Source organism: Melanerpes formicivorus, unplaced genomic scaffold (assembly GCF_026170545.1).
Source record: "Melanerpes formicivorus ecotype bairdi unplaced genomic scaffold, bMelFor1.0.p_v2 SCAF_56, whole genome shotgun sequence".
Lineage (NCBI taxonomy): Eukaryota > Metazoa > Chordata > Aves > Piciformes > Picidae > Melanerpes > Melanerpes formicivorus.
The window spans coordinates 1,727,683-1,741,947 of NW_027142408.1; the positions used below are offsets into that span (position 1 = coordinate 1,727,683).

General features: G+C 46.3%; 1 protein-coding gene across 7 annotated transcripts in view; it reads right to left on the minus strand.

The window, feature by feature from the left end:
- The window catches only part of VPS13B (vacuolar protein sorting 13 homolog B), a 327,581-nt gene that overhangs the window by 39,666 nt on the left and 273,650 nt on the right, over positions 1-14,265 (minus strand). For all 7 annotated transcript variants that reach the window (XM_068161158.1, XM_068161154.1, XM_068161155.1 and 4 more), the window contains 3 exons: positions 13,705-13,886; positions 10,529-10,878; positions 3,593-3,754 (listed from right to left, as the gene is read on the minus strand). In XM_068161158.1, coding sequence (XP_068017259.1) covers positions 3,593-3,754; positions 10,529-10,878; positions 13,705-13,886 — 694 coding nt within the window. The remainder of the gene's footprint in view (positions 1-3,592; positions 3,755-10,528; positions 10,879-13,704; positions 13,887-14,265) is intronic.

A 14,265-nucleotide genomic window follows, 5' to 3' on the forward strand; every position in this document is an offset into this window, starting at 1 on the left:
GAAGATCTGGGCTGGGAAAAAAAATGAAGGAACAGAAGAGCCTTAAGTTGAAGCAAGCAGTTGGAAGGACACCATCAATAGCTGACAAATGCAACTCCTTAGGTGCTTGAGCTGTTTTCACGACATGACAAAGATGAACAATTCTAAACTGTAGCCTACAGCAGCTTCATCAACACTAAAAAATGACTCTAAATATAACCAAAGCATCATAGAACTATCTGCTACTACAAACATGACTCCTTTTAGGTAGATACATTTGTGCTGAATAATTCAAATGGGCGATCATTGCACCTCTCCCTAGCTTAACTAGCAATAGAAAGAGGGTGAAATGCCTTGATGCAAATGTAAAAGAAATACAATCCTTTGAAAGCCATTTATTTTCACTGAACTGAACTGCCTTGCCACACTAAAAAAACATCTTGCAGAGGTTAAGTAAAGTACTTCATGGCAACCACTGCTTCTTAGTGCCTGTGTAACAAGAAACATGAGCCAGCCAGAGTTGTGCAAGTTGGTTTTCTTTCCCAGTAAGAGAATGTGGTATCTAGGACCTTGTCCTAACTCACTCTATCCCCGAGAGGAAGTCAAGCAAGTCAAGTATGAACTAATGCCTGGAGGGAAGTCCCTGACTCGAGAAGTATGGATTATTTCACATTTATCTTACAATCTGCTCCCAGAGTTCTTAAAATTCACTAACTTGGCAAGTGGGGAATTATCCTGAGAAATGAAATAATTTCATAAGCATGAAGTCATCCAGCATTCCATCACTATGACACTGGGAGGGTAGGTCTGTGCTTGGGCATTATCCTGACCTTTGGATAACAAGCTGCTAGGGAGTTTTGCATGGAAACAATTAGAAAAGTGCCACAGCATAAGAGGGACAACTTGATGTCTTAATTGAGTCATTGCTTTCATTTCACTTCACTGCAACATTTGCAATGATATTTAAACAAACTTCTTTGCTCTGATCTGCAGGGACAAAGGGTTGTGCTGTTGGGACTCTGCCAGTGAAATGCCACTCTGAAGCATGCTGAATTTACAGGGACTCGTGTTTAGCACTAACCAAACGACCAAAACTGATAGATGGGTGCCAGGATTCTCTGACCTTTGTGAAGAGAACTCACTTCTGCCTCAGCAGCGTGTGCAGAGCCTGTGCTTTCAGACAGCTTCACTGGAATTACCTCAGTGTTGGGATTCAGTCTCTACATTTCTCAGCAAGAGAGGACTGCTGAAAAGCATTGAAAGAGCAGAAATACTCTGGAAATTATTTCAGGGGCTGGGACAAGGGAGGTCTAACCCCCTACTAGAAGGGCCTGACGGCCAGCAATGTGGTTGAGTCAGAAGCAGTGAGCTGTTAGTTTCTTCTCCTGGGACATGGGAATCCAACAGGACACCCCTGACTGTTTATCAGCCCAGTTCTTCACTGAGTCTGAATCTGACCAGAGCAAAACAAAACAGAATGGGGAAACCCTTTGACATCACCAACTCCCAGCTGAAGAACCAGTATCTGGGAAATGCATCTGAGGTTTGCACTGCCACTTCACCCACTTCCTACAGTGTGATGTAGTCTTCTGCTGGACTTCTCCACTTCCCATTGTGCACTTTTTCTTTTCATTTAGTAAGAAACTTAGACAATGGAATGTTCTGTGCTGCTGGAGGCTGTGACTGAAGGGGCAGGCTAAAGATCAATGTTTGAATATTTAAGTTCTCCAGGTGTTAGACAGCTAATGACATATGCTGTGGTGGTGGTCTGCAGCAGCTTGGCTGCAGCTGACAGAAAGCATCAGCAACAAGCTGCAATTCTAACTCCTCTGCTGGTTACTTTGAGCTGATTCTCAGCTGCCAAACTCTTTCTCATGTGCACCTTTAGCAGAAGGGCAGAGCTATCAGAAATACACCCTAACCAGAACTACCTCAGAACTGTCCAGAATGATGCTCAGAAGGAGAATCTCCCAACTGAATAACTTTTTAAGTAACAAGAAATGGGAAGGAAAAATAGTTAAGAGGAAATCCTTTCTTAGCTCTGGTTTTATTTATAATCACTTTAAACACTTCCTTCTCTTTCCATGTGTTTATGAAAAGGCTTAAATGACTTTTTGGGTGGTTGCTACAAAAGCAAGTGATCACAGGAGCACAGAATGTTAGGGCTTGGAAGAGACCTCAAAAGATCATCCAGTCCAACCCCCCTGCTGAAGCAGAAACACCCAGGGCAGGTCAGACAGGAACACATCCAGGTGGGTTTGGAATGGCTCCAGAGAAGGAGACTTCACAACCTCTCTGGGCAGCTTGCTCCAGGGCTCTGGCACCCTCACAGGGAAAAAGTTTTCCCTTCTGTTCCCATGGCACCTCCTCTGCTCCAGCTTGCACCCCTTGCCCCTTGTCCTGTCACTGGGCATCCATGAGCAGAGCCTGGCTCTGTCCTCCTGACACTGTCCTGCACATCTTTATCCCCAGTAATGAGGGCAGCCCTCAGGCTCCACTGCTCTAAGCTCCAAGGCCCAGCTCCCTCAGCCTGCCCTCAGCAGGGAGATGTTCCATTGCCTTCAGCAGCTTTGTGGCTCTGTGCTGGATTCCTTCAAGCAGTTCCCTGAGGTCCTGAGGTTTTGCACAGTCATCAAGTGGCACATGGACAAAGACCAGGGTAAATTTGCCCTCTCCACTCCCCAGTGACATTTGTCAGCAGTGCAAGTGGGCACAGTTCCTATGTAGAATTGCCACCCAAATCTGATGTTTTCTTATCACATACTAATGCTGTTATTTTCCAGGGCTCCAGATGAGTCAGGGACTCCCATCCACCTCACTTCTCCTAGGATCTGTAAACATTTTAGTAACTCTTCAGCACAGGACTGCTGCTGAGCAAGTGGGGTGGCACAGGTGCTTCGTATCCCACTCAGCAGGAGCTAGGTGTGTGTGAGAGAGAGACAATCATTGGCTTTGCTGTCTCATGGACACTTAACAGAAGATTTAAGCTCTTGCCCTGTCTTGGCTCAAGATGCAAAGTCCTTTTCTCACCACCACTCAAGAAAGCCAAAAACAGGGCTTCACTGAAACATATCCTATCAACAGTTAACCAATGTTTCAGTGTCTGTCCTTCAAAACACACCCAAGAAACAAACCTGCATCATTTGAGCTACGTGAGTGGGGCCTTCTGACAATTCCAAAGCTTTTCCAACGCGAGCACACATGGAGCTGAGACATTCATCTAGCTTGACCCTGTTCTGCAAACAATTTCAGTGAGCAGAGGCTTCTGGTAAAAACAAGCCATTAAAAAAATTCCCCAAACCTCTAATGCACACCACAGAAAACAGACAGCTGGCAAGAGATCTTCTTTTGCTCTGTTTTCAGCAGCTTCAGTTTCCACCAGGGCTCTGTTTCGCAAAGCCGCGGCCTTGCTCATCCACTCCCACCCCTGAGTAACTTCGGAGCGCTTCTGGCTTTCCTCACTCTGTTTACCTTTTCTCTCTGATGCAGTCCCAACCTCCTGAAGGAGCTGGAGTGTTAGAGATTGTCGAGGCCACAGAGCAAACCAAACAAAGCACAAAGCCACCACTCAGCCTGAGCAAGTGCTGCGCTGGAAGGGCTCTCTCTGACGTACCTGCGGGGACTTGTGCGAGCGCCAGCTGTACTGGTGACTGTGGAGACTGGCCAGCAAAATATTTTCATCAGTATCCACCTGGCCAAACCTCAGCGTCTCTTGTGTGTCATTACAGATCACAAAATGGCTGAAGACCAACTCCTCTGCCTCAGGGCATTGGTTCTGAAAGGAAAGGGATGTGAAAGGCAGTGAGCATCAGATTAATTGCAAGACATTTGGCAGCTGCCTGCCCAGTCACGACTTCCAGCACAGAAATGCCTCAAGTTCTCTTGCCTTTAGCTTTGGTCTCAGAGTACTCAACTCTGCAAAAACAAGTGTTTGGGTTGGCAAAACTGAACACATTTTATGTAAAATACTGATGTTTTTGTAATGCAAATCTTAAAGATTTAAAACTACAAACCTCCCCCCAGATTTGCTAACTTATGTAAAAGACTGCAATGAAATGAAATTCAGTGGGAAAGGAGGTGTCACAAAGGGCAGATGGGGCGCTCCAGCCTGAGCAGAGGCATGAACAGCTTTCTCCATGCTTGACAACTGATCTCTCAGGCTGGCAGGCTGCACTTCCTCTTCCCCAGCTGCAGCTTCTACTTAGAAATGCTGCTGTGGGGCAGCAGCAGCAAAGCCTCTCTCTCCTGATACCACGACGCTTAAAAATGTAACCAAAGACAAAGCAGGAGGCGCAGGGAGAACACTTTCACACCTCCACCAGGCCAGTTTGAAAACACAGCCTGCAATTTGACAGCCTCACAGAAACCCCCAAAACTATCACAGGCTTTAAGAGCATTTCAGATTTTAACATTTCAGATTTTCTTCTGCCTGCAGCATCCTTCCATCCCTCTCTGCTTTTCACCTGCCTGCCTGTCACTCTGTTGACACAATGAGACTAGGTGATACTCATAAAAATTACCAGAGCTGCAAGTCCTCTGCCCCTGAAGGCATAAACTATAATCCCCTATAGGGAAGAGGTCCAAGTGTGCCTGACAATTTGATTTGAAGATCATCTCTCGTATATTTCTGTCCTAGTCACTGCTGGGCTCGCACCTTTCACTTAGCAGCAGCTATCTAGCAACCAGGACGATTACTCCAAGTGAGCAGCTCTTGGCTGCTCCTCCCCCAGCACGATGGGCATAGGCCAAAGCAGTCACCTTTGGCTGCTTTTTGCTGTCTCTTTCTGACCCACCTTTCCAAGCACACACTTTTGACAATGCTTTATTGTTGCTTGGTTCCCTTTTCTCCACAATAGAGCCCAGCTGCTCTTTTCTCCTTCTTTCTTCCCATGACGTTTTCTCTGACTTATGAGACCTCCATGGTCTTTGAAAGCTGATTCTGTTTCCCCTCCTTACTCTCTCAGTGGACCTTTTAAATGGACATAATGAAGCTTGCACCCCCTCTGTCTGTGATCATATGGGTCTCTTGTTTTTCGATAAAACTGTGCCTGGAAGCCTGCAGAAATCCAGAGATCAAACAAGACAGAGAGGAAAATATTTCCTCACTGATCCCTATGGATCCTTAGTTACCCACTGAAAACAGTTTGGTACATTGCTTATAGCACACTGCTGGGCGATACACGAGGAACAGATTTGCTGCAAAGTGAAGTGTCCAGTCTAGCATCCTTAAATGCATACTCACTGCTCCTATTAACTCCAGAAGAACCTAAGGTGCAGGTCTACAGGCAGGTTGCAACTCCTTTTGTGACTGAGTGCCAGAATGCTTGCCTGGGAGTGCTTGTGCAAAGGATTATTCACCCTAGGAGTAGCTGAGCATGAGAACACTTAAAGCTTCTCTCAAAATCTCATTAATGCCTCTGCACAGAATGAAATTCTCCTGTGAAATAAAGAGTTAGGGGAGCACAACCCCAGTCTCCCTTTTGCAAAGCAGTCACACTCATCACACAGCAGCGTGTCTGTATCTCATGCAGCAGCAGCAGCTCGGGGTACACCAAGGGCTGACATTTACAGCGGCACTTCGGAGCGCAGAGTTGATTTTGGCAATTCCTAGTGGTGGATCTATGACTTTTTGCTGTCAAGCTGCCATACCCACATACCCCTAAGTCTACCACAAACACAGATATTTTCCTGTTGCAGCTTTGCAAAATGTTCTTTTTAAGAGGGAGGATTTACTGTCCACAGAGCTTAGCATGTTGTTGCAGTCAAACCTAGATATAAGCCCTGGGGAATTTAGGGCTTTTTGTTTGTTTGCTTGCAATTCTAATACATTTTCTTGGAAGAACAACACCAGGTGATGAGCCTCCTCCTTTTTACCTAAGTGAGTGAGTTTCATCTAATTTAGCACAAACTGCATGATCTTACATTCTCCAGAGGGAACAGAGAATCTAGTGAGGGCTTGGCATGCACAGAACTCCTGAGTTGTACTGGAGGAGTATTATCCCATCAGGGATTATTAATAGATGACTGCCATCAATCATTAATCTTAAATGATGGAATTGCTACTAGAATCCACTGCTTTTAACAGCAGTCTTTCTCAAAGTTAAGCAAAAGAGGTGCTTTAAGCTCAGCTTTATAACGGTTCCAAAGTTTTAACCAAGGAAACACCAAGATTTGCATACTATGGCATTGCTCCATGCTGCCAGGCTTAAGAGAGATCTATTGAGACCTCAGGTCTTGATGGTAACAGCTGACTACAGGATCATCAAGGAAGCTGGGGGATGCCTTAGCTCAGTATGGCCACTCCTTGCTGGGTAGCTGCCCAGGTTTCTAGGTGATTCTTATTCTCCTTGCATTAAATGCAGGAGATCTTTTCCAGAGTGCCATTCATGCCTCTAGATCCCTGAGCGGTTGCAGCAGCTCCCAGCACCCATCATAGGCAACTGGACCCCAAATCCACTGCTGAAGTCTGACAGTAGAAGCTTCTGTGGTAAGCAGAAAGTGAGCAGGAAAAAAGGAAAAAAAAATGGAGAAAATTAGCAAAATGCTGGGTGAGGAAATCTTGGTTGACAAAAGAGTATGGAGAAATCAGACACAATGAAAACAAACAGAACTGGGCTGTCTGTGTGGCAATGATGCTGAAGGGCTGAATGATGACTCCAGGAGCTGCAAATATGGAAGAGTGGATTAGGAAAAAAAAACTTCCCTCTCTGAATTAAAACATCAAATCACGAGAATCAGCAGAAGACCAACAGCCCCAATCAGATACAGATTAGGGGCACCTCCTGGAGGACAATTTCCTGCCCCTCTTTAGATCATTTTTCAGCTGTTCTTTTCTCTCAGAGAGGCCTGGAAAGTGTCTCTCCTTTATGGGGCTTTCAAATATTTTGTGAATTCTATTCAGACAGAGGGCAAACATCCCCCACACTACTGGTCACCAGGCTTTGCCTGTCTCTGACTTTCTGCTCACATCCCAGCTCACAGCTATTTCAAAGCATTTCTGGATCTGGAAAAAAACAAACCCAAAACCAAGCAAAACCCCAAACATAAAAGCCTGGGTTTCTTTATATGTACAAAGTTATTTGCTGTGTACTTCCTGAGCTACCAAAGACCTGTGCAAACCTCTCTCTCAGGAAGGATTTTTGGATCAACTTCTTATCTCCCTCAAAGTTCCTCTCAGAGAAAAGAGCATTTCCCTGCTGGTTGCTTGAACTCCATGCTCATGGCAGTATCCTGACATTAACTGGCAAGAGAAACTGAAGCTATATGCAAATGTTCAGCATTGTTTTCCTTTGTTCTTTGTGCTTGTGGGAGAGGGATGGGGGGAAACCACCGTGACTACAGATGTCACTTTGAGTGATCCCAGCTCATCAGGAAAACTTATGCAACATGCCATCAGAAAGGTTAAGCACCATGCAGACCTTGAAGAAAAGAAGTTCTAATGGCTTCAACCAGGAGCTTTTATAACTTCTGAGGGCTTTAGGAAAACATTTGCAGTGCAAGACCAGAAAGGAACAGTATTTTCCCCAGGAGCTCTCATAGTATCAGAGTATCATTCAGGGTTGGAAGGGACCACAAGGATCATCTAGTTCCAACCCCCCTGCCATGGGCAGGGACACCCCACACTACATCAGCCTGGCCAGAGCCTCATCCAGCCTGGGCTCAAACACTTCCAGGGACAGGGCCCCAACCACCTCCCTGGACAACCCATTCCAGGGCTTCACCACTCTCATGGGGAAGAACCTCCTCCTCACCTCCAGCCTGAATCTCCCCACCTCCAGCTTCATTCCATTCCCCCTAGTCCTATCACTGCCTGAGATCCTGAGCAGTCCCTCCCCAGCCTTCCTGTAGGCCCCCTTCAGATACTGGAAGGCCACAATTAGGTCACCTGGGAGCCTTCTCTTCTGCAGACTGAACAGCCCCAACTCCTTCAGTCTGTCCTCATAGGAGAGGTGTTCCAGCCCTCTGATCATCCTTGTGGCCCTCTGATCATCCTTGTGGCCCTAAGGCCACTCTCCCTCAGGAGTTACCTGTTTTCTCAGCTGACCCTGCATCTCCAGAAACCACAAAGCACTAATGCTACAAAACAATTTGGTAAGGCTTAAAACAATGCCCAAATAAAGGAGGAAAAGAACCAAACCAACAACCTCTCCCCTCTCCCCACAATACAGTCATGGCAGACATGCATTTTCCACCTCCCTTCATACTCTCCATCTTTTTATTAAATAATAAAGCTACATTTATAACAGTTTTGAGGTTTCTTGCCCAGTTATTTGATTATTAAACTCACTACTCCAGCTTTGCTTTTAGCTGTACATTAGCCTGTTAGTGCTTGCATTTAAACAAGGATTTCAGATTAAACAGGGAAATATGTCAAAAGGGGAAACATTTAAAAAGTGCTAATCCTCTCAGGTTTTCAGCATGTGATTTATAAGTATAAAGCAAGTTGTATGCCTGGTGGCTTTTAGGCTTAATCTACTTCAAAAAAGTTCATCATTACTTAAAAAAAGAAAGGGCAGTAAAAAAAACTATCAGTCCCTATCTAGGAAACAAAGATGCTGACAGAGGCTTCTGTTAATCCTGAACTCTTGACCTAAAGGTACAGGGCCAACTCGTTTCATGCTTCATCTGTCTGTCCACTGCCTCCAACATCACTTGGTTCAGATATTAATCCAGTAAAAAATATGTGGAGAATTCACATAACCTTTGCTGCTTGTTAAATTCATGCTTCTAGCTGGCAGCACCTATCTTGGGTTTTGTGTGAACAGAACCCATCAAACAGTGCTTGTCACTGGGAAACTTAGTCCCTTAGAATCACAGAATCGTTAAGGCTGCAAAAGACCTTTAGATCATTGAGTGCAACCATCACCCAACTGCCACAACCACTAACCCATGTCCTGAAGCACCACATCTACAGCTCCAGGGATGGGGACTCCACCACCTCCCTGGGCAGCCTGTGCCAACCCTTCACCACTCTCTCACTAAAGTTTTCCCTCATGTCCAACCTAAACCTTCCCTGGCACAACTTCAACCCATTTCCTCTCGTCCTGTGCATGCCAGTCTGGAGGTAAAGCAGACAGAAAATATCTTGGTAACAATTTACTCAGCTGTTTTGAACCCACTTGTGTGTGTGTGTGTGTGTGTTCACACATTAGGGAGCTTGTGTTCCCTAATTTCAAAGTGCTGCAGGTTTTTAATCTGGAATACTCAGGGCTTGATTCCCCACCACATCAGAACATGGTGGCCAGCACCCCTGACACGAGAGGAAACGAGAAAATTGCAGCCACAATTACAGAAGTCTATCCTCCTGTGGCTCCTGTTAGCACTGCCAAATCCATCTATGCATGGGGACCAACTAGCCAGGGAACCTACCTGTCAGCAGTATACCCTGCCACATATGGCTGCACTTAATCAAATATACAATCCCACTTCTGCAGCTCAGAATGTTCCTTCAAGGCACAGAGCAGTCAGCCCCACTGTGATGTGGTTGAAAACATTTACATATTCATGCACCATCTCTCATTTCTGTGTGGAGCTGTGTCTGAGAGAGCTGGCTTTTGGCTCCCCCCCATCCTGAGAGAAAACTGACCTTCCTGAAGGCCACTTTGCAGTAGTTGCCACACATGTCTTAGATGAGAGGCTGGTACTAAGTCAGACATATTTTGGGTTTAAGCAGCCTACCAAGGACTCTCTTATGCTTTCTATGTTTGTTTTTTATTAAAGGCATTGTTCAAAATATGACAAAACCCAGAAATTGGAGCTACAAAGATTTTTGTTCACATTGATATTTGAGCCAGCTGTAAAGATTTAAATCACACTAGATCTTGTTTTATGAATGTCCTTTTGCAACAAGAAAACCATGGAATGCCCTTAAAAAAGAATTTTTTTGATATAAAACAGATGTTTCAGCCTTTTTGGGGGGCTCTGTTATTGTAGTGCCATGATAGGTAATTAATTCCCAGGCTCCACATAGGTCTTCAGGCAGATGAAGAGAATGATTTGATTTCAAGGCTATGGTGGAGTGAGGGAATTACAGGCCTTTGAGGGGTCATTGCAGAAGTGAGGTTCCTTGCCCTGGGCCTGGCTTCAGCCATGAGTGCTGCTTGCAGAGGTTGTAACATGAACCTAGTGCTGGACTTCAGTGAGAACAGGAGGAGTAGCTGCAAAGAGCGTGCTCTGCTGCTCAGACTGAGCTGTGCTTGCAGGTCAGGGATCACTCACCTCTTCATAAATCATGGCAATATTAGGATTATTCTGATATTAGGTTGGCAGGGACCTTGGGGCAGCTATCTCTAAGGTCTGTTCTGGCCCTATGGTAAATCCCTGCAGTTTCACAGCAGCTCAAGCAGTTCTGGCTATGCCCTACCTTTCCATGCAGCATTCATTGCCTCCTGATTTTCATGGCTATCACAGAATTCAGTTTTGTTAGTAAAAAACACTGCTAGTGTAAATTTAATGCTTTACATCTTGCAGTGTGTGTAAATAATGCAGGTGTTACTCTAAGGCCCTATGAAACCAAGCCACAGTTGCTCTTGCTGCTGTGTTCCCTTACCTGCTGCCAAGCTTGCATTGCTGTGTTGAGGGAATGCAGGGCATACTGGCCAAAGCTGATGAAAATGGGGTCCACCGTGATGGTGCAGTCCAGCAGCCTTCCTGCTGTGGTGCTGGAAACAGCCATCTGCCCCCAGACCTTGAAGGGTTTCACAAGGCTCTGCATGGTGACGTTTCGGCACTCCAGCAGCTTGCAGCTGGCTTGAGTCGCAAACTGGACCTCCTGGCACATGGCCTCATCGCTCCAGCGCCGCAGGTACACGTGAGGCTCCTCCAAGGCAACCACCACGTACTCCAGCTCAGCTGGTGTGTTCTGGTCAGACACAAAGGGCTGGAGAAACCCTGCTGGTGCTGAAAAGGACAAACAAGAGCAGGACATCACCATTGCCACCTCCGGCATGGTTTTGTAAGGTGGGTTTTAACTTCTTGTACAGATGATGAAAATAAGTAAAAATCCTTGGAACGGTCACCATGCCTGAGATGAATCCTGTCCAAACTGCTCATGAGATGGTAACTCATGGCAGCAGCAAGCAAAAAGCATCTGCAAACCCCAATCTTGTTGTGGTACACGGAGCAGCCAGGCAAACTGCTGCAACTGCACACTGCAGAGCCCTGCAGATTGCCACCTGTTGAGCACAGACCGTGTCTCTCTGAGAAGGTCTGCTCCAGATGCAGACAATCTTCCACAGATAGCTAACAAATATTAGTGATGCAACATCTGCTGACATGTGACTGTGCAGGATAACAGCATCCACACTGAAAACTGTCTTGGCTGCACTTACAGAGAGCTCAAGACCACAAAACCAAGTGAAGAAAGGCCTTGAAGTCCTGGTGGACAGCAAGTTCTGCATGGGACAGCAATGTGCCTTTGTGGCCACAAAGGCCGATGGTATCCTGGGGTGCATCAGGAAAAGTGTGGCCAGCAGGTCTAGGGAGCTTCCCCTGCCCCTCTCCTCTGCCCTGATGAGACTACACCTGGAATACTGTGCCCAGTTTTGGGCTCCCCAGTTCAAAGAGAGAGGGATCTGCTGGAGAGAGTCCAATGGAGAGCTACAAGGGTGACTGCAGGACTTGAACATCTCTGCTGTGAAGAAAGACTGAGAGCCCTGGGGCTGTTTAGACTGGAGAAGAGAAGGCTGAGAGGGGATCTGAATAATGTCTATAGATAGCTGAGGGGTGGATGTCTGAAGGTGATGGTCTCTTCTGGGTGCTCAGTGATAGGACAAGGGACAACAGACACAAGCTGGAACACAGGAGGTTCCACCTCAACGTGAGGAGACACCTCTGTACTGTGAGGGTGATGGAGCCCTGGAGCAGGCTGCCCAGAGAGGCTGTGGAGTCTCCTTCTCTGGAGACTTTCCAAACCCAGCTGGATGTGTTCCTGTGTGACCTGCCCTGGCTGCTCCTGCTCTGGCAGGGGGGTTGGACTGGATGTTCTCTGGAGGTCCCTTCCAACCCCTAACATTCTGTAATTACCCCACAGCACTAGAAATTAAACCAAACAGTGTCCTGAGAATAGAGCATGAGAAATATATAATAAAACCCTCCAGATTTTATCACACAAACCTAAGCCTCAGTCCTGCAAAGCAGACCCTGCAAGGCCTGGACACCACTGGTGTGAGGCTCAGCTTGTGCCTATTTCCATTGCTGTTATTATTTATGCTGCTGCAAACTGCTCACATACTTCACATGAGCATATGCTCAAATGCTCTGTGGATTTGGAACCAGAACACTCAGCACTTTCCAGGATCAAGCCCTATTACAGTACCAAAGCATAATGGATACAATAAGGTTTGTGCTCCCTTTGCATGTAACATAGCATAGCAGAGCCCCACAACTTAAGGCCTTTAGGTGCTGTAACAGGACCAACAGCAGCATCAGCATAAACTCAGCTGCTGCTGAAAAATGGGACAGCTGGGGCTGATTGTAATCTGATTTTTGCCTTTTTTCCACTGGAGTGTAATAGTGAGGAAGATTATCTACTGATAGAGGTAGCTGGTAGACAGGAAGTTATTTGCCAGACATTGAGTGTCAGTCTTGGCCTGATTTGACAACGAATATACTATAACACTCATAGAGACACAAAAACTACTCAGGAAGGAAGCTGTCCCTGTCCAAATTAGCTGTGATGCTTGATGCTTGCTCATCTTCCAGGGAAAGCATCTCTGGCATTTGAAAAATTAGACAATAATCTGAAGATCTCCTGGAATCTCCTTGCCATTAATGCAAGGACAGAGAACACTGAACAAAACCAGATGTAGCTCCAAAACAGATCATAACTGAAATTGCAGCTAAAGCTGCAGCTCTCTGAGCTCCTTCAAGGAATTCTTACTTAAAGGGGTTGCAAAAATCTTCAAACACTTTACCAGTACTGCTAATATGCTGGAAAATGGCAAAGATCAAATTCATTCACTAAGATGGCTCAAAACCTCAGTGGCACCTGCTAGCACTAATCAGAGTACAAAACACCCAATGGCTTCTACAGTTACCCATGCTGGAGGAGGATGGGGCTGATCAGCCAGCCCCACGCTCCAGCCTGTGTGCTTCCTCAGCACACAGCAGCCATCAGCTTGACCCTGAGCTCTGTACCACTGCTGGCTGCTGGGGGTAATTTATTTAAGAGTGTTTAAATGAGGAACTGGAGACCATGCACAGCAAAACAGCAGCTAAGCAGCATACATGAATGAGATAGGATAGGACGGGATAGGATAGGATAGGATAGGATAGGATAGGATAGGATAGGATAGGATAGGATAGGATAGGATAGGATAGGATAGGATAGGATAGGATAGGATAGGATAGGATAGGATAGGATAAGATGACTCAGGGGGGACCTTAGAGCTGCCTTCCGATAGCTGAAGGGATCCTCCAGGAAAGCTGCAGAGGGACTTTTCCTGAGGGTGTCTAGAGACAGGACAAGGGAGAATGGTTTGAAGCTGAGGGAGAGCAGGGTTAGACTGGAGCTGAGGAAGGTCTTCAGTAGGAGGGTGGTGAGACTGGATTATGATGCCCAGGGAGGTTGTGGCTACCTCCTCTTTGGGGGGTGTTCAAGGCCAGACTGGCTGATGCCCATGGCAGGGGGGGTTGGAGTAGCTGATCTTTGAGATCCCTTGGGAACCTAAGCCATCCTAGGATTCTAAGACATGCTTTTATTGTTTTGCACAAAGGAGTACATACCTGTGCCCAGTTGATCAAGATGGTGGCAGAGGTGGACTTCCAGGTAAGTAAATTGGATCGAGACACTCAGTGATGGCACAAACCAAGGAGTAAAGCAGGAGTCAACCCTGGTACAGGCTGCTAATGCTGTAGGGGTCACAAGCTGGTCACAGGTGCTTTGTGAGCCAGATTCGCTTTCTGAGCTGTGGAAGGCAGACAACAAAGTCATCACTGTTCAGCACCTCCAGGATCTTATCACTTCCCAGGAGGATTTAACCAACCCTGTGCCATGCTGGTTGTCTGACCCAGGCAGTGTCACTGCTGGTGTTAGTGCAGGTGCTTCTCCCCAAGCAGAGCACAGCAGACAAGACTGCAATCCAGCAATGCTTTCATCACACTGCACTTCCAACTTACACACTGAAACACTTCAAACACAGAGGCAAAGCACATGTACAGAAAACAAATCCAAACCACACCAGGTCTCTCTAATTGTTGAAATAACTGAACAGGGTGCACTACTAAAGATGAAAGGTGACCTGGCCAAGAGAGAATGTTGTTGTTTTATTTGAAGGAAGCCAACTC